Source organism: Temnothorax curvispinosus, unplaced genomic scaffold (assembly GCF_003070985.1).
Source record: "Temnothorax curvispinosus isolate PA1 unplaced genomic scaffold, ASM307098v1 QBEX01015150.1, whole genome shotgun sequence".
In the NCBI taxonomy this organism is placed as follows: Eukaryota; Metazoa; Arthropoda; class Insecta; order Hymenoptera; family Formicidae; genus Temnothorax; species Temnothorax curvispinosus.
Window position 1 is genome coordinate 221903 of NW_020224930.1, and position 20256 is coordinate 242158.

The 20256-nt window shown below is 41.3% G+C and overlaps 3 protein-coding genes across 4 annotated transcripts in view; 2 read left to right on the forward strand and 1 right to left on the reverse strand.

Annotated features, from left to right (window-relative positions):
* Nucleotides 1–5779: 5779 nt before the first annotated feature.
* Nucleotides 5780–7370, reverse strand: LOC112465383 (proteasome subunit alpha type-5). Its single transcript, XM_025032906.1, has 3 exons — nt 7263–7370; nt 6262–6822; nt 5780–6181 (listed from the first exon to the last, which is right to left on the reverse strand). Exons 2-3 carry the CDS (start codon nt 6820–6822, stop codon nt 6014–6016), a joined length of 729 nt encoding a protein of 242 aa, XP_024888674.1. The 5' UTR covers nt 7263–7370; the 3' UTR covers nt 5780–6013.
* A 143-nt stretch (nt 7371–7513) lies between these two features.
* On the forward strand, nt 7514–11617 carry LOC112465382 (ataxin-10). The gene is made up of 6 exons (XM_025032905.1): nt 7514–7749; nt 7832–8293; nt 8371–8867; nt 8939–9156; nt 10642–10705; nt 10781–11617. Exons 1-6 carry the CDS (start codon nt 7640–7642, stop codon nt 10966–10968), a joined length of 1539 nt encoding a protein of 512 aa, XP_024888673.1. The 5' UTR covers nt 7514–7639; the 3' UTR covers nt 10969–11617.
* Nucleotides 11618–15717: 4100 nt separating this feature from the next.
* LOC112465385 (protein Wnt-7b) overlaps nt 15718–20256 on the forward strand; it is a 49450-nt gene continuing 44911 nt past the window's right edge. For both annotated transcript variants that reach the window (XM_025032910.1, XM_025032911.1), the window contains exon 1: nt 15718–16596. In XM_025032910.1, coding sequence (XP_024888678.1) covers nt 16568–16596 — 29 coding nt within the window. In that variant the 5' untranslated portion in view covers nt 15718–16567. The remainder of the gene's footprint in view (nt 16597–20256) is intronic.

A 20256-nucleotide genomic window follows, 5' to 3' on the forward strand; every position in this document is an offset into this window, starting at 1 on the left:
TCATCGCGACGACGAAGCACGGAGCGGACGCGCGAAGCGAGCATCGAGAACCGTTTTTTTTTCGCGTTCTCACTCCCTCGATGTTAAATGATCGCGTGTTTTTCTCCGAATTGAGATACTTTTCGCCGAATTGGTTTACCAATTCTCGAGAAGTAATCTCGAGAGCTGTACGAAATTTTAGCTGCTTAAGCAAAGCTCTTTGTTCTGAGATTATTAGCGAATTAGGAGAAATATGCAGGTGACAATTAGCTGTCGCGATTGACGAGTTTACCAACGTATTTTTGTATTATACTTCCGGAAACCCAGGTAAACGTAGCAGTTATTCGGTAATGCTCTTAGATTGCGTATTATATATATATAAGTTAAGTGAAATCGATTGTTCTATATGGAGTGTGCTCTCCGCGGTAACGAATTGCGCATGATTAAATTAACTTAATTAACACATCCAAAGCCTAAAACGAATGTTCTGCATACTACTCTTTATGCCTTAAAAAGTATACACAAGTACATGCAGATTTTAGCGCACGTCATTCGGCTTAATGTTCGCGGCAATCCGTTATGTCCACGCATAGTATTGCTGTGAGGTATGTATACTGATGTGAGGAACGTTGTACCTAAGTAAGTTAAGTGAAAAAACTCATTGTGAAAAGAATATATACGTATCTTTTTATATCAAAGGTTTAATAAATATTCTGCCCATTACACCTTACTTTTCTCGATCCTTATCTTAATAGGAGATCTAAAAAATACCTCGCTTTTTTCTTATCGCACGGAATGAAATGGAACGCGAGATAACGCAGAGAGATAAAATAACACACCGTCCGTTATGGTGTATGACGCGCAGATTCATGTTAATCATATCAAACATGTTGCGCACATAGCTAGCGAGAGTATAAATCAACGTCAAGATTCACTTTCTCGAGAAAATTTCGTCGGCCGTTGAGCGAGAGTTTCGCTCTTCTAAATTCATTGTTCTCGTCGGTGAAGAAACGCGCGTTTCTTTTGCGTGCTGTATATTACTCGAACATTGACGACGTGAAAGAAAAACGAAAAGATTCGACCGCGGAGTCCAAAAAGTACGAGTCAAGAGTCGCTCGTAAATTACGGCGACGCTTTCCGCGTTTGCCTTCCGGTCTAGCGAGCGCGGTAAAAGCCGCAACATTATTGATGTTAGCCTGTCGAGAGATCGTTAAGTCCCCGGACGTAGAAACGCAAAAATCACACGCGCAAAAAAGGGAGGTGGGAAAGGGAAAGGAGGAGGTGTGAATCTGAGTCTCGAGACAGAAGCTGCGCGAACTTCCGCAAACACTTTCGATTCCCGTGCAAATCTTAATCCTTATGCCCGGGCCCGCAATTAAGAGCACTAGATACACGAGCGTTGCGTTCAAGAAAGCATTACTTTCTCCGTCGGGACCATCCAGCCTGCCGCGCACACACGTAAAACGTATCATATCTCAACGTGTGTCTATACGAGACGTATCTCGCCACTCCTTTCACCAAGTCGGTCTTTCCCGATTGAGAGGATCCCGCACAAACATCATGGAAAATGGGTCCCAGTCGAATCGGCTGAAAATGTAGTATAATGTAGTTCATGACGTCCTCATGAAAAGTGTCCATAGGCACAAAGTCCAAAAATGGACAGTTTCCGAGTTATAGAGCGTTAAACATCGGAAAAATGGGTTTATCAACTCTCATGGTAGTCTTATGCCCATTTCTACCAATGTAGATTAACTTCTAATCTCGGTTTAACTTACTTTCTATCTTTTTCTAACTTTTAGAACTAGGAAAAGATGACAGGTAAGTTAAACCAAGATCAAAATTAACCTGCGTTGATAGAAATGGACATTAATGTGTAATGGTCATGGCAGTGTCATGGTAGAGTGTGCGAGTGTGTGTGTGTGTGTGAACCCATTTTTCCGATGTTGACGCTCTATAACTCGCAAACTGTCCATTTTTGGACTTAGTGCTCATGGACACTTTTCATCAGGACATCATAAACTACTTTATACTAAATTTTCAGCCGATTCGACTGGGATCCATTTTCCACAAGGTTTGTGCGGAGTTCTTTGAATAAAACTCTTTTGCTGCTTTTATAGTATAGGAAAAACGTCACTATAATTCACAGGTGAGCCTCGAGCGCCTGGTGAACGCGTTTCCGTTAGCCACTAATTAAAATATTTCGTTAAAGTAAATATTCACAAATTCATAAAAATTAATTCATTTAATTCGATGGCGGATATTCGCCCGTAGAGGAAGGATAAAATATTTCTGGTGAAATTGGGCCAGCCACGCATTAACGAACGAATTTCCTGTTTCGTTACACAGGACGGACAGCCGGCTTTACTTGGGGTTTCCTATCGATACTATCAGCCGCCGCCGCGGCGGCGTAATTGAAATTCGCGGCGCGCAATTAAATACGAATAAAGATTAAGATATCCGTATGTACGTTATATCTGAAAACCCGACGGACGTTTCACCGCTTCTCTCGTTTAGCCACTAATAAAATCTAAGTTCCGTGTCTGTTTATACGTGGCGAAAAAAAATTATGGAAAATCGCTGTGGTATTATCGAACATGGGAGAAATCGATATAATGACGCAACACTCGGAGGATCGCCGTAAAATCCATCCTTTCCCCGTCAGTCTTCCACCGCGTCGTTAAGTGCAATTTATAATATCGGATGTATTTAAGGTAGCACATTATTAGTGCAATACGTAACGAGCTAACGACAGGATTAGTTAGTGGTCGATGAAACGATCGCAGTACCCTGACTACTGCGATTGTAGCGTTATATCGTGTGATTGTGTGTGCACGAGCGTATGTACTACGTAGACACACGCGAGGAGAGACCGCACGTTCGCACGTTCACGTTGGGCGAACGACCGGCTCTCCGTGAAAGTGAAAAAAAAATGACGACGATTCTGCGATGCGTGAATTATAGCCCCGCGCTCTGCACAGGTATATCCAGCTCTTTCCTACGCCGAGATGCCGCGCGCACTTCCGGTTTTCTATCGGAGCTCTTTGGTAATAACAAGGAAGAAAGTTTGCCGCGTCTCGCCGCTGCCTTGCGTTTCGTGTTTCATTTCATCTGCAGAGGGATGCACGACGCGCTTCGTTTCCGGACTGACTTTGCATAATCACGATTTCGTAATTGTTTCGGTAGGAAGACGCATTGCCAATTACAATGTAATCTAAAAGAGTTGTTTCCAAAAGTAAATTATCCTTTAATAACTTTCGAAATAATTTTATATATATTTTTTTTTAACGCGCGTGTATTTGCGTCGAAAACTACTTGTTTAATTTTAACAAAATCGTCAATTGTCCGAATTGTATTTTTAATTCGGTCTTATTATAATTTTTTTATTCCGGTCGTCTTTAGAAAGATGACGACGCTTTACGGCTTTCCCGTGACAAAAGGGAAGCCGATCGCGTAAACTAAATTTCTGCGCCATTATCTACTTCCACGTCTCCGACGTTTCAACCCCGTTCCAGGTTTGTTCGCGAAAGGAAGGAAGGCAGGGGTGAGGGGGGTGGGTTCTCTTATCCGTCGTCGCTGTGGCGGGTGTCGGTGGCGCGACTGTGAAGCGAAGGCAATTATCGTAGCGAAACTTGAACGTGGCAACGCGCCCCGAGGACGACGGGCTTTCGGCTTCGATGTGTGGGAGCGGAGTGTTTGGCGTCTGATACGACGGGTCAGGTCCCCGGGGATTCTCAGGGACTCAAACGGGACTATCCCGCTGCCGCCTCTCTCTCTCTCTCATCACAGTTAATTACCAGTCCTCGACCGCGCTCGGAGTCGGTCTCTCTTTCTCACTCCGTTTACCTTAGTCCCTTTAGTCCTCCTCGAACCCATATCGCGCTTCCGCCGAGCGATCCACCCTCAATAATCCACGACTGTACCGTTTCCTACTGTTCTGGAATCTCTTTTCCAACCAAAGTAACTTTCGCGAAACACGCGGTCGATTTATTAAACCGCATCACGCGATAAGGAAATTGACAGCCTTTCTTTTTTGTAAATGATTTTATGCATACTAAATTGACAAGAGACTATTTTAAAGATGTATTTTTAAAAGTTATTTTTCTATTGTTTTACGAATATATCTATATTATTTTAAAAATATTATCTTACATCAGTTCTGCTACACACAATCGTTCTATCGTTCTCAAATCGTAATAAAAGTTTCCATCCAATTATTATTAGACTTTCCCTGCATTAAGCGCACTCGGGAGATACACATCTTACACGAGGCGCGTTCCTTAACGCGAAAAATACCGTACGGATATCTATATGGGTTTTTTTTTTTTCCATACGATTAATGGATTCGATTCGTGCGGGATACAGGGCGCGTCAGGCATGGCGGGACAAAAATGTAGATTCGTACACATTTCAGCGGTGTCACACGTATAGACGTTTTTAAGAGTTACGTGCAATCAATAGGCGACAGGGAAACCCCCGTGGGAATCCAAGCGAGCGAATCGTAGCGGGATTGAACGCTTGAAATGGAATAATATCCAATAATCTGGCAGCCGAGAGAACGGGATAAAAAGGGACGTTTTATCGGGGCATCGCAGCATCCAACCAAGCGGTATCCGACCATTTCCGCCAAGCTCTCGGAGCCATTTCGCCCCGTTCTCGGCTAGCCGGCAAAATTAATTATTGATTTCGGATACGCGCATTCAGTCGCGGCGGACAGCTTTTAATCGAAAACGAGCCATCCGTCGCACACCCATTTCCGAACCGCTACGAATTTAACAACGGATCGATCTGGAAATGCCCGTTGTATTACACTATTACCGCCGCTCGTGGCAAAAAGCCTTCGACCATTCGCGGTTATCGTTTCAATTCTTTTATGACGATAATTTTCAAGGTACATATACCGACACATATACCAGATGAAAAGTAAAAATTTCGCTAGAAATTTTAGCTTTAACAAATTCGAACTAAACAACAAATCAAATAATTCAATCACGATGCAATTATATACATGTTAAATTGAATATTAATTTGTTAATAATGGACATAGTGGATATAACTTCTTGCATTAGTTTAACTTATATTTGTCTATCAGGTATTTAGATTGGCAAAATAGTAAGGTAGGAAGATGAAACAATATATGAAAATACGTACAGGATGAGAAACATAAGGAACGCAGGAGCATCTGGAGAAAGGTATCTAAACTGCCTTCTTATAACTGGTTTATCCGTTAAGGGAAGTAGAGGGCTGGGACAGAGGACTTGGCAAGAAGTTACCAGCTGCTGGTTTCGTGAGATTTTCTTCCGATGTGCCGTTGAAGTCTATCAGCTAAATGAAATTAGGAAACAATATTTATATTTCATGTTTTAAATATTATATATGATGCAATATATATTATATATGATATAATATATAATATAGATATGATAAAAATAATCAAGGAAACCGTATTAAAGGAATACAATACGAAAGGCTAGATATAAATTCACTCTGTTTTCTTTCTTCTTAATTTTCTTTTTAAAGACGGCAAATGAATATATATAACCAAACATATACACATATTTTTGTGTGTGTTTAGGATACAAATTGTCTCATTTCTTGCACATTATTTTTAACAACAGATTCTTTAATCAATATCGACATTTTCTTAGTAGAAACCATGTAGTACGTACGTATGTATGGACATACATTTCAATTAAATTTTATTTTAACACTAAATTATTTCGTAATAAAAATTGTATTTTTTTAAATAAAATTTCAGCATAAAAATAATCAAGGGAAGCGTATTAAAGGATTAGAATATATGAAAAGGTATAAATCCATTCCAAGTTTACTCTTTCCTCTTAATATTTTCTTTTTAAAGACGATAAATGAAAATATTAAATATACAGACGTAAAGTATTTGCTCCGTGTGTAAAGTGGAGATATAATTTACATTTGCATTACACGCTATTCAATTAAGAAATTTGTTTTTCTCTCCGCGATCTAGTGTACCGTGAAATCGTTTGTTATATCTTGTACCTGTATACATATATAAATTTTAAGCAATATCTTTGATCACCTCTTGTAATTCTGCCTTGCTAAACATGTGAAACAATTGTCCGGGCGTCATTGTCATCACTTCGATATTGGTGTCGTTCAGTTTCTCTTCCATTACTTGCTTCAATATTGTCAGCGCAGCTTTCAGCGCTTCCTTAAGCGTCATGGACTGCAACAACGATATTTATTAGAAAACTCGCAGTTTCAACAAACAATGATTTAACTTAATTTAATAATAAAGCAAATTACCTTATGATATACTTCTTGAAGATTTTGTTGAGCTCCTTCGCTACCGGATCCTATAGCTTTTGCATCAAATTGAACAAAAGTACCAGATGGATCCATGTGATACAGCTGTGGTCCTTTCTCGTCGATTCCAGCGAACAACATTGCTACACCAAATGGTCTGGACATGGCAGTGCCATCATCGTCGCTGTCTCCAAACTGTATAGCTAAATTAGATACAGCTTGAGCAGTCGACTCCACCGTCATTCTTTCGTTGTAGACAAACCAATGATTCTGGCATTCGACTCGAGCTCTGTCGATCATTGTCCGCGAATCGGCCATCAAACCGGACGCCGCACATCCTATATGTCTATCGATTTCTGCAATTTTTTCTACGGTTGTCGGTTCCATTAAAGAAGAAGTAATACGTTTCTCCACTGCCAGAACGACTCCCTCCGTTGTGGCGATTCCGATGGCGGTCGAGCCGAGCTTTATAGCTTCTATGGCATACTCGACTTGAAATAATCTTCCCTCCGGCGAGAAGGTGTTTACTCCACGATCGTATTCGGAACGCGTTAGAAACATCTAGAAACAAAAATTAAAAGATTCATAAGTTAGACATACGTGACATATGTATATAAATTGTTACACTTAACTATTTTACATTACATTCGATTATTTGTGTCTAAATTGTCAAGAAAACAATGTAAAATCGAAATTATGATCAAAAACGTCCTGTAGAAACAAAATTTGAGGTTAAGCGCTACTAAAAACGACAAATATATTTGATAAAGTTATAAAATTAGGTCATCTACTGTTATATGTAATTACAATGCGGAACGAAACGCTCGAGTATCAACAGAAAGGGATAAAGGCTTAAACTGACAGAATAACAAACTAAGTAGATCGGTTAACCAAGAATGACATGGCAAAACGAAACTGAGTATTCCGCGAATGAATCTCAAGTATGATGACAAATGTGATATTTAACGTAAAGTGTTTTCAAACTCAAGTTACAAGTTTACCTTAAACGCTTTATTTTTATTAAAGGCAGGCGTAGAAGTACAAAATGCCGACTTGTCACAAACGCTAGTCACGGAGAGAGAGTCGCGGATAATTAAGTGCAATGGAGCAGCAGTGGCAGTAACGTAACGTTGGGGGATACTTCAGGCCGCATTTCCAACGGGATACGTCAGCGCTGCAAACAGCCAAGCACAGATCAGAGTTACCAACTCATAACCAACTAGCAACAGTGGCAACTGCTCATTCACGACTGTCGACTGTTTACGATATTCACGTGTTCTGTCCTGTCGATTTGTCAATTGTTGTCGATTGATACGTGCTTGCAAAAAGCTTCTTACAGCGATAAGCGAATAAATAGTGGCGATTTTGTCGATCGAAAATGACGGCAGACATTAACTCGCAAGAATTAAAAACGATTATAAATAAAAAGGACTGGGATCAGTTACTGCAATATGTCAAACCGAAGTATTTTGTTAGGGAGGGATCAGAGTACGTATGAAACAATATTTACCTGCCTGCCAATTGACCTGAGATAATTGTGTAAAATATATATTACATTATTACGTTTCAGGGCGATGCCTGATGCAAGTATCTTGGCACAGATGTGTCAGTTACTCGTAAGCGAGGATACCTCAGATGAGATTAAAATCTTGTGCCTAAAATGTGTGGGAAACTCTTGCATTGATAGTTACAAATGTAAACGACATACGATAAAGAATGTGGAATCTGTTAAATACAGCAAAAATTTATATGACGAATTAGTTGAAAGTGACTTGTGCAAGCAAGACTGCGACTGTGACTATCCCCATGATTCTCATTTTCCCTACGATGGAGTGATAGAATGGGCTGTAGATTACGTTACGACGCATGGCAATTTCAGAGAACGCTTGTTTGAGCCAAAGTTGGACATCTTTAGGCTCAGCGTTCAATTTTTAAGCAATTTATTATTTATGCAAGGTCGTTCGAATGCAACATTTGCAGACAACGATACTCTGAGCTGTTTAAATTGTAATAATTTGAAACGAGCCATTTTGTAAGTTTACATATAATTATATATATTTCTTATAATCTTTTATGTCATTTGTTGGAGATTATTTTAATTATTTTTAGGAGGTACACGCAATATGGTGATTTCATCACAGCCCTCGTAGTTGCCGATGTGGCTTGCAAATACGTGTACAATGCGTTACAAACCAACTATTTAACAATGGATGAGAAAGATCTATGTAAACTATTACTGAAACCTTCCGATAATGAGATTCCAGCTGCAATTGATGCGCTGTTTTTCCTGTTACGTCGACCGAATGTATTTGAAGATGTGTATAGTAGTATGACTATGAGCGACAAGATATTGTTACTTGATATTATCCATGATTATTACGTCTGGGAATCTTGGGAATCTAATAATACAGTGCTCAAAAAGGAATCGGCTGAGTTTCTGGCGTTAACATTTTGCAAGAAAAGCGATCTTATTTTGAAGACCGTGGACACATATGTGAATAGCGTAGATCCCACAGAAATTATCCTTATTCTTCAAATTCTGGGATTTCTTACTATACGATGCGAGATCTCAGAGAATGTCAGGTGTTTGCTTATTAACTGTAAATGTAAGTACAATCAGTTTCCAGTACAATCTCATTGGATGTAAAACTGATAAGAGTTTGCATTGTATTTGTAGACCTTTTGATGTCCTTACATATGATGGGAAAGGAAGCAGATAATTATTTTACTCCGATAACGCAGTTAAGTAAATCGGCACCTCATGCTCCAGGGAGGAGTGAGGCACGCGAGGCATTACTGGGTGATCCAGAACACCATCCCGCATATGGCTTTAAAGCGGGATTGATACGAGTCATTGCAAACGTAGTATACAGAAACAAAATGTGTCAAGATCTGGTAAGTGTGATTACATGAAAAATTCATGTTAAATATATTTTATGTATGAAAAAGGTAAATGTGAAATTTACGATATTTATCTGGCGTCGATAAGAAACGTTCCTTACCGATCTTAAGCATTTGATTCGGACAAGTGCGCCTCGTGGCCGTGAGAAGAATTAGAACGTCATATTCTGAGCGATCGTGACTATCGATATGTATGTAATAAAATTTAAAAAATAGAAAACAAAATGGAAAAAGAAAAGATAACTAAAATACACACATATATCCAATTTTTATTATTGCTATTCATGATAAATTCTTTAAATTCTTAATTTTTTACTTTTTTTAAATTATAATTCTTGATTTCTTTTTTATATCGATTCTTAATTTTTTACTTTTTTTAAATTATAATTCTTGATTTCTTCTTTATATCGATTCTTAATTTTTTACTTTTTTTAAATTATAATTCTTGAATTCTTTCTTTTTATCGTAAATTGATGCTTGCAGGATGTTTATCGTACTCCCATTTTTTAACTATTATATATTTACGACAAATACGTGTTTGGTCTATTTTTTTTTCTAACTTTCTAATTTATCTACAGAATGATTAATCTTTATATAAATAAATAGCGTGTTATATAAGCTTGACAAAAAATCAAGTACCTTAGCAAATATTCAGCTATACGTTGCGAGAACACTCGGTGTATCTTAAGCTTCGCACGAGAGGAAAAAGAATGATCATACAAGCGCCTGTGTTGGCCGCCGTCTGAGTCGCCGGCCACACAGAACGCTCCGGCGTTATTCCGTTACTCAAAGGGATTAAAATTATACCCCCGTGAATGATGATAGGTTATTTTCAAAGCAAGTAGAGAACCTCGACAGTTACAAAATATAAATTTGGCTTTTGTTGCGCGCCACGCTTGTGCGCTATGCGTGTACCGGTAAATCGATATTTCTCTCCCGCTGATTGCATCTCCCGCGCGCGCGGATGATACGGAATACGCGAACAAAAGATACGCAGTAGTACGCGCGGCCTGTCGTGTCGGACAAAGCGAAATTAAGTGTTCCATCTGACTGAGAGATGCGGCGAGATGATCGAAATCTGATATACGCGTTGCGAGTTTAGCGGATCCGCGGGATGACAAAGTTCGCGTCGCATGCATATTGACAGATAAATTAGTTATGATGAATCAGAGCGGAAACACGAGCCTGCGGGCGGAACATTAATTCGGTCTCTCCTAGTATCAAGGATGACATGTACATCGCCGTAGTCACGATAGTAAGATGTAGATAATTTTTTGTTCATCATCCTGTTGTAATAAATCTGTCATTGGTACGAAAATATTTACGTTAAGCATCAACACCAATCGATCGCGCGTATGTGTGTGTGTCAAAAAGGTTCGCGAACCACTTCAAAACATTTTTTTTAACTATAAATAAGTATAAATAACTATAAATAAGTATAAATAAAGAATTATAACGATGTAACACGTGTGATTTCAGTTTCGTGAAATAGATGGAATTCCATTGCTTCTGGATTGTACTAGCATAGACGCGAGGAATCCACGTAAGTGTAATTTTACTTTACTTTTGCCTTCTTTTTCTACTTTCATTCGTTTTATCATCGATAATTTATATGCAGTTATCTCACAATGGACCACTCTCGCTTTGAGAAATTTGTGCGAAGACAATCCTGAGAACCAGGAAATTATTAAAAAGTGTAAAAAAACGGGCGTGTCAGATAATCCTGAGTTGAAAGAGATGGGATTAACTCTGCACGAAGATGCGGATGGGAAATCGATTCGTATCGCTCCTCTCCAACGCGATTAGGAAGATTTACCGTTTTCCAGAACGCGAGATCGCTCCCGGCGATCAATCAGTTCGATAATTATCAAACTATTACTTGCTTGTATCGATAATATTCGCGATAAGATACAATGATTGGTTTATCTTGGTATGCATAAATAATTATTATTCCAATTAGTTCGACTGAAATGTATCCCCTGCTGTACCACTCGCTAGAAAAACGACATCGCAATTACAACGATTTGTGTCATTAGACGAAATACGATGTGGTACGGTATAGAGAGATATTTTATCTATTACATTCACATGACCGAGTGATTTATGGTACAATAAAAGCTGCTGTGAGAGAGTTCACGGTCTATTAGTAATTGCTAATGTAAGTATACAACTGCTATCGCTGATCGTTCAATTGCGATGCGAAATGGATTTTGTCTTTTCAAGTAATGCTCTCTCGTCAAGATTTCATTATAAATGATAATAATTTTTAAGCGGGTGCAAATCAATAAATAAATTTGCATTAAACAAATAAACGTCTGGGTTCACGTTTTTCCCCCCTCTCACTCGAAATTGCTCAAGACGGAGACACGGGGATTCCTGTTTAAGAATTATAGAACCTCCAATTACGCTGTCAAGAGACGCCAGTGTTTTAATAAATAATTTCTCTATTAATTAATTGCACGTGTCTTAATTCCCCCCCTTGTCCCCGCGATTCCCGTTTTAAGACGATAATTTCTCACGTCCGTGGCGGTTTCTCATCCTCGCGAACAATTTTACGATGAGGAACGGCGACGTCGTCCTGCGCGTAATAGGTGTTTATTAATGTCATCCGCGAGGCGCGGGCAAGCAAGCGAGCGAGAGGAATCGCGTGTGGTGGGTGAGAAATCCGCCTGCGCGTACCAACTTGTGCGTTAATTATACCGGAAGTTTCGAAATACCCGAGAGAGACAGTTACGTTTTCCTTTCTAATGGAATTCTCCGGACACGGCGCGGTTTCCAGCGGCTCAACGACGGGACCGACCCCCCGGTATAATATCGGTAAATAAATAATATTAGATAATTATCTCTTCGAAGGGCATGCGCTATGTGCGTTCTACCTAGCCGTGATACGCGACGGCATGCGCGTCTGTGGGATTTACGAAATGTAATAATAGGTCTCCGTACGTAATATGCGATCTAATCGAGCATGACCAATCGCTGATTTACGGCGCGGTTTCAATGAAGAATAAGATTACGGATAGTTTGTGGCGTATATACATAAGAGTCCACTTTTATCCCATAAATACATGATCGAGTGACACTCGCAAATATGCACGTTGTAAAAATCGTTCCTTTACTCTATCGGTTCCCGCTGCGACAAAGAAGGATAGATTTATATCGTGCGAGTTGCTAGAGGTCTTTGTAAGCGAGAGCCGACTCCTCGATAAAATACCTCAAGTTTGCGCGTTGCGCGTATGAAAGTAGACGGGTATATACCGTACGCGTCCCGCGTACGAACGTTCCGTAAATTGCTTTTGATTTAAATATCGGCCCATCTCGCGGACGATCAATCTCGAATGTGCGTAATGGCGAGCAGTTAACGCATCAATTTATCAGTTAATTATACACGCGGTTAATTGCCACGAGTAATTATTTCCCGCGCAAGAGACGCGCTCTCCGTATACGTCTCTCGATAGCTGGACGAACACGCAGCGGAGAGACGGAGTTCGAGGAAGCGAGACGAAATTCCTGCCGCGTGAGCCACTTTGATCGCGCGGTCAATGTATCGATAGAACTGGCTCCCTGTGATCTTCTTGAGAAGAACATAGGCATTCAAAAGCTGAAACCAAAACACAGCGCAAAAGGCGCTAAAAATATGAAGGACATAAAATATATACTCAACTATGATGAATACTAACATCGCTTTTCGTAGCTCACCAAATTCTATTAATCCGTTGATATGTTTCGTTTCTATTTTTAGCTCCATTCTTAATCCCCATTCAATTTCAATGGCGCATACAAAATGAAATGTCATTTTAATTGCGCCAACAATGATAAATCTTATTCTCATTTGCCATTGAAATAAACCGGGGGACTGAGGAGGGAGGTAAGAATAAAGAGTTTGATTCTGTGCTAAAAATAGAAAGGTGATCGTAAATTCTGCAACAAGACGAGATCGAGCTATGAACGAACCGCCCACTTGTAAGAATCGATCGGAGTAATTAATTAAATTCGATGCAATACTGCGTCCGCGGTAACAGAAATATCTTCCAGCGCGTTGAGGATTTCGTCGATCCGCCAACCTTATTAATATTCATAGACGCTGACGAGGGAAGCGTAAAAAGTGCTTGGTCGTGCGTGAGATCGCTCAGGTGCGTAAATTCTGATCGGCTCCTCGATAATCAACTCGTTGACGCAATAAATTCCGGCGAAAGATGGTCGAATAGAAAGAGAGGGAGGAACCGAGAACGGGGCATGGCCCCAACTCTAGATAATGTCGTCTATTTGTTTCCAATTATACTTGTATTTCGAGTTATACGAACCGTTTATCGTAATAATGTTCGATTAAAGAAATATATAAATATACAGGCGTAGATTGGGGAAGATTCTCTCCTCTCTTTCGCATCTTTGCCTAAAAAATGCTAAGAAATTTTTGTGATCAACATCTTGAAGACCATTCACGTAACCTTTTAAATTACTATATGAATAGATATATGCAAATATTATATGTGCAGAAGTATAAAATTAAGCGAGTTTTCTGTTTGTATTTACCTAATATAGAACTATTTTTGCAAGTCTCTCTTATGACTCTCTATGTTATACATTTTATTTAAAAAATTAGATTAATATTAGGCTGTTGCGGTGTAAAGACCGAATTTAACAATTAAACTTCTACTTTTCCCTCTAAAGGTAAGTAACATATCTAACAAATCCTTTCTTTTCTTCATTCTTAATTAAAAAAAGGCAATTTCCTACTTAAAAATTTTTTCTATTTTAAATAAATTGATTTCTTCTAAATTAAAAGATTCCCCTTCTTACCTGAAGTTTGTGAATACGCGCTACTAAAATAAAAATGGAGATTGACAATGAGAGAAAAAAATTGAGAAAATGCTCGAGCTCGATGATCTCATACACAATTCATCCTTCTCTCAGTGAAGTCTTATGTAAATCTATAAAGACAAAGAAGTCTACTGCATCAGCGTGATGGATAGATCGCCCAGTAGACACTCGGGACAGATAATCGATCTAGCAAACGAACTAGATTCTCGTATTAATAGAGGCTGCAAATTGAAGCCCGCTTCGGCGCCTAATAAGTCGCGGATTCTCTCTGCGATACGGGGCTCGAACGAGGCCTCGCGCGCGCGCGCGCGCCTACGCGTGATTTCTCTCAAAGAACCCCGACACGGCAATATATTTCCTATGCCCTCGTATACTTTACATACATCGTATCCGCTGCGCATTTGTACGAAAGACTCGAATCGACGTATAAAGGGTCGTGCACAACACGCTGCCGAAGGCCGAGTCGGGATCTTTCCTAGAATCTTAGGGATCGGTGTCGTAAAATGAGACTAATCCGAGTTGCCGTAAGCTTCGGGAGAGACCGAGTTTTCCGTTGAAACGAAATTTTTATGTCAAGAAAGTTGGAAATTCATTCTAACAGCGGTGCCACCGAATATACGATATATTATCGTTCAAGGGGGCCGGGGAAGAATCGCGGAAGAAAATGACAAAGCGTATGGTTAATTATAAACGTAAAGAGGACTCGCGCACCGAGAGCACGCAGACCGCGCGATATATTTTAACGACTGCCGCACACGCGGTGCGTGAGCCGTAAATGTTACGCCGAGCCAGAGATTCGTGTAATAGCCACTAAAAGCGAGTTTCGTCCCTTTATGGATCGTAAAGGCAAGGATATTTGGAACGGGGGAAACCACTGCTTAAATTGACCCGACTCGCAGTTAACTAAAAGAGCGTGAGATCGTGTCTTAGGTATATACCGGAATGATCCCCGAAGAGAGACACCATTGTCAGCACGACGATTACCTTTTAGCGAATGATCTTAAATCCTTCACAACGACAAGTGGCACAGTTCGCGGTATAGAAGAAATACAATAATCTATAATAATTATTATTAATATATTAATATATAATTAATAATAATAATAATTTCCAGGCCTGGAGCTGTCGAAACAAATATATAAATTTAAACGATATCTAAAGAATATTGCAGAGATATTTGTAACAATGATTAACCAGCGCAGCTAATTATGCGATTCGCTTTCAATTGCGTTTCGGTAAATTAATACCTGGGTAAACTAATCCCGTTTCGATCCGAATATGTATACGCGCATTGTCCGAGCGATGAAAAGTCCGCTCTAATTACCCCGTGTAAACGGAGCCGCGCGTCGATTTCTCGAGAGACGGACACGACGTCGGTCGCTCGTAAACAATGACAATAGGGCCTGCCGTCCGCGAGCGGATGCTGCCGATGCCAGCCCAGCAGCCCTCATGATGGCCGCCTGCGATCCTGGTTCGTCCGTCGAGTTAATTAATCGCACCGAACGATCTCCATTGAAATGGAATCTGGATAAATTTTCCGTGCTGATGCTGCCGGGCTAGCATGTGGGTATTATCTTTACGACCTCTTCAAAGAGGAGATGAGACGTCGGGGGGTGCAGCGAGAAGCGCAAGGGGGGTAGGGGACGCATGCGCGCGATACGGCCGCCGCCGCCGCCTGCTGGAAACGGTGCACCGAAACCGGAGAACCTGTTATCAGAGAAACAGTGGCCTGGGACTTGGTCCAATTATCATGCAGGCGAGACACCGAGGTCCCGTCTGCGAGACGCGTCGTCCTCGCCGCGCTTAATTCCGACTCGCTGGCGAGGCCTCGTGTCCGCGCGTGGCGTTCACTACGCTGTGGAGATCCACGACTTGGATCGGTGAGGTGCTCGTTAGACACACCGCATACAGAATTAACTGGAAACTATGATTGCTCGATCTAGCTATCCATGTCGACGGGTCTCCAACTACGGTTACACGGTGTAGATAGAAATAATAGCTAACGTGACGACGCGTTTTGCGCGTAACGTGTTCTCGATACGCGCGCGCAGTGTGCTTTCGCCGTCTACTAAACGCAAAAGTGTCAGGACATGTTAAAGACAGCTCGCTGCCCGACGTGATATTAAATGCAAACGCAAGTCATCCGAGAATGACTTCGAGAAAATGCGTCTCGCCGTTATTTCTTCGCAGCTACGCGGATGGAAATTACAGCGTGACGTATCGAAGGTGTTACGTGTCGATCGTGCGAGACACGATACGCTCTCCATCTTCGGAAAACTTTCGAGTCGCTCGACATTCGTGTGACGTATGACTGTGGAAGACGCGATGCACACAGGTGATACTCTTCGAGGAGAAAGCGCCGCCCGTTATTATCAGACGAGACCAAGTGGCCCAATTTGTATCGCGCCGTTAAGGAGCGACGGAGATGATTTATGGAAACGGTAGACGCGCTAATTGCCTGCCGATGTGATTCATCGGGTGGTGTCGTTACATATCCGAGGACGTCGGTCACTTTGTGAGGAAGCGGCCTGAAATAATCTCATCGATTGCAATGAAGTATGCAGTTGCTTAATTACGATACGGCATAATGAGGGAGATTCGATGCTTGCTCCTGAGGTAAGATCAATTGAGCCATATTTCTGAAATGCCCTTGATTTCACATTTCGTACGTTTATTACCCATCGAGTGATATATTATATATTTATCTATAAATTTATTAATTTTATCCATTGTATTTATATATAAATTTATTATATCTATTTAGAAATAATTTTAACATTACATTGCATGTATTTATGATAAGTTCTCATCTCAGAGCCGCTCAGGACCGCTCGCTATTCGCAAAAGTGGTCAGGTCGAAACGCGTTATCGCGAAGCGGAGCGCTCCAAGTTCCCTGAAAAGCGTTAAATCAGTTATCTCGAATGTTCGCCTGGCGTTTCCTCGTGCGGCCTGCGCTTGCTTTCGACATCATCATTTTCTCCCGTTCTCACGATCTTTTCGCGTCTTCGCGCTCGTGTTATTCCTCTTTCGATTTCACTCACGTCGTTTACCGTTTCCATCCGTGTGGCGGCTCTTAAAATCATGTATATTTCCCGTGGCGGGATAGGCCGGACCTTTTTTCTCCGTTCTCCGAGAGTCTCGTTTCGCCGTCTACCGCCGTCTCTCTCCGCCGGGTTCTCTTTTCTCTCGCGCGTTCCTCTCTCATCCCGTTCTCTCCCTCCACTCGAAAGCCCCGGTGTAACAATGGCTGCCCTCTAATTATCGGAAGACCGCGGCACTTTAAAAAGATCCCGAGAGCCCATCACGGGATTCCGTTTCGTTCGCTCCTTAAAATTTCTCTTCCCTCCCTCCCTCCCACCCTTCCTTCCTTCCTTACGCTCTCTCGTCTTCTCTTTCTCCGAGGCGTCCGAGACGTCGGTCTCAGACGGACAAAAACAATCAACGTGATGATCGTTGCTCGTGGAAAATTAGTTTAGTCTCACGAGAGCACCTATATCGCGAATTCGCAACAACCGTTCGGTCCTTGGTCGGATCCTTTGGATCCGTGCGCTTTACAGGATGTGAGAAATGATGAAAATAATCAAAAGATTTGCATATCCTAAAATAATCAATTCACTCACATCTTGGTTTTCCTCTTTATCCTTTACCGTAAACACGTCAGTTTGCAGACTAGTAATTTCTGTTATATTATTAAGGATATACTCGCGACGAGTGCTCGTTATTATAAAATGCAACTCCCCGATCGCTCTAAGATATGTCTACATGGATGTTATATATGTTACTCAAGCTTTCTAGTATCGGTCTCTCGAGTGCGCGCCAGCCGGCCAAGTGCGAGATCATGACGGCGCTTTCCGATCGGCGAGAAAGATCGTAGAAGGGAGAAAAGCCACGCCAATAAAGAGAAAATAGCGGCCGTACGACGAGAAGCGCGAGTCGGAATGGGCGTAACCCAAGGCGAGCTCGCTCCGTACCTGTTGCTCGTTGCTTCCTATTAAATACTCTCAGCCGACCCACACTAGAAAGGACTCACGTCTGCGTTAGTAACCAATGACTAAGAGCGAGGAGAAGTTCTTTTCCACCCTTTCCACGCACACGGTTCTTTCTCTTCCTCGTTCGGTTCCTTCTTCGGGATCGCCTCGAGTCGCCGCTTCCAAAAGCGACGACGTTCGCGCTTAAAACCGGACGCACGTGCGCACGTAACCGCGACGATTGCGCTTAAAAAAAAAAATCCACGCTTTCTCGTAGATTCCGCCATCGGTTGATTTATGAGAGCGCGGCGGGAGGTAGAAGATTTCTAATCGTGAAACTCTCACGGTTAACACTTCCGCGATTGAATCTCGAGATACGATTTATAATGTTTTTTTCTTTAAAAATATAAGGTCTTTTGTCACTGAAATGTCGCTATTAGCCGTAAATCCCTTTTAGAGTAAACTTCTCCATTAGCTCTATTATTCACCCGGTTTTTCTTTTCTTTCGTTACATGGTTGTAGACATGGTTGTTCGCCCCATTTTTCGTTCGGTTTTCGTCGCTTCCCCTATGCTTTTTTGTCACACTATTTTTCTTTAGTGATATCTCTTTGTGCACTTCTATTAGCGGTTTGTATTTCGAGCAGATGTTTGTCGGGTACAATGTCTTCTACATGCTAGCCAGTTTAGGCCTCCGGGCGGCATTGTATCCGCCGAGATATAAAAGATTGGGGTAGGCCCTTTCGGGGCCTTAACAACGACACACCGCGAAAGAAACGTGTTTACTCTATTCGGGACGGACCGCGCGCTATCTCGAGAGGGTATAAGCTAGTCGAAATTTTCTGAAAAAAGATTCTCGAACGAAAGCGTTAATGACGCCGCGTTTTTTATATAAATTTGCACATTAAATATTTAGGATATCTTACCTGACTTTATCTAGATTTAAGACTGTGATTTTTCGGTGAACCCTAACGAGTTAGAGGGAAGTGTGAGCTATTCGTCTCAGTAATTTCGAGTATTTGTACCTCTACATTTCGACCATCGATCGTCCGGCTAATAATGGAGTCATAAACGACCTAGCACGGCCGTGGGGTTCCTAGCATAATGCGGCTCGAATTAGAGACTCCCAGATAATTTATCTAAGGGCGGGGCCAAGAAAATCCTTGAACTTCCCCGCAGGTGTAACGTAACTTGAATTTTATCATGATAATGGGAACAGTGCGCCGCTTTACAAACTGCCGCATGAATGTCACGGGACAGAAAATACGACGGACGCGCATGATTAAATAATTTTTAGAATAATTAAAAAAAATATTTCTTTTGCATACTTTCACTGTCGATTTACCGGGAATTGACTTAAGTGCAGTATTTCACGCGTCCGTGGAATCTCTGCAAGAGAGATCGTATAAGGTTCATGCCAACATATTGTCGTGACATCGGCGGTGACAGTCGTTATTACGTCGCATTGTCCGTAAAGCGTTGTTAATTAAACGGTGTTATAAATTACCGGCTATATCGTAAAGCTAATGACGTTCCGTTAAAGTGCTACAGCGTGAAAACTGCGCGCTCGAAATTCACGGTGGGCTGTAAACATTTTTACGGTGTGTGCTCGTCCGTTACTCCGCGCAAGAGAACCCTCGATCGCGGGATGAGCGAAACGCGAGAAATCGCAAGAGCCGGCGCGGTAGCGAGCAAGATGAGTATAAAATAGCAGATTCACAATGAATTTTTGTAGTGCCGGCTTTGTCTTTTGTTCGTGTTTTATATGTACCTATATTCTATATCCCGTGTAATTGTGACGCAACGTAACTTCCGGCACATCCGCTATCGCCTCCCCATAACTGTAAAATTATAATTATTATCGGTAGACAATTCTATAGAACAATTTATACGTATTCATAGAGAAAATCCAATCCTACGTGAACGAGTCTCTTTTGCTGGTTGCCTATATCGAATGCGTCACTCTGCTCAGCCAGACATGTTTCCTGTCGTTTGTCTGGCTCACACAAATAAAATGATAGAGCGTTATTGTCACGAATTGCATCGTGCGCTACCATTAACCTCGCATTTGTATACTATACGCTCCATTTTTTACATTTTTACAAGATGAGAACGTATAATTTCAAGATCTTAGAAACGGAGAAGGGAAATAAAGAGTCGAGATCTATACACGGCTGGCAATAAGGCGAGGAAGGTATATACTTAAATTAAGTGTGCTTCAGCCAAAGATGGTTTCACGCCGGATCCTCATCAGAATCCGCGTCCTTCTTTTCGAAAATTTCGGAGCTCGCGTATTTTGTAGCGTTGCC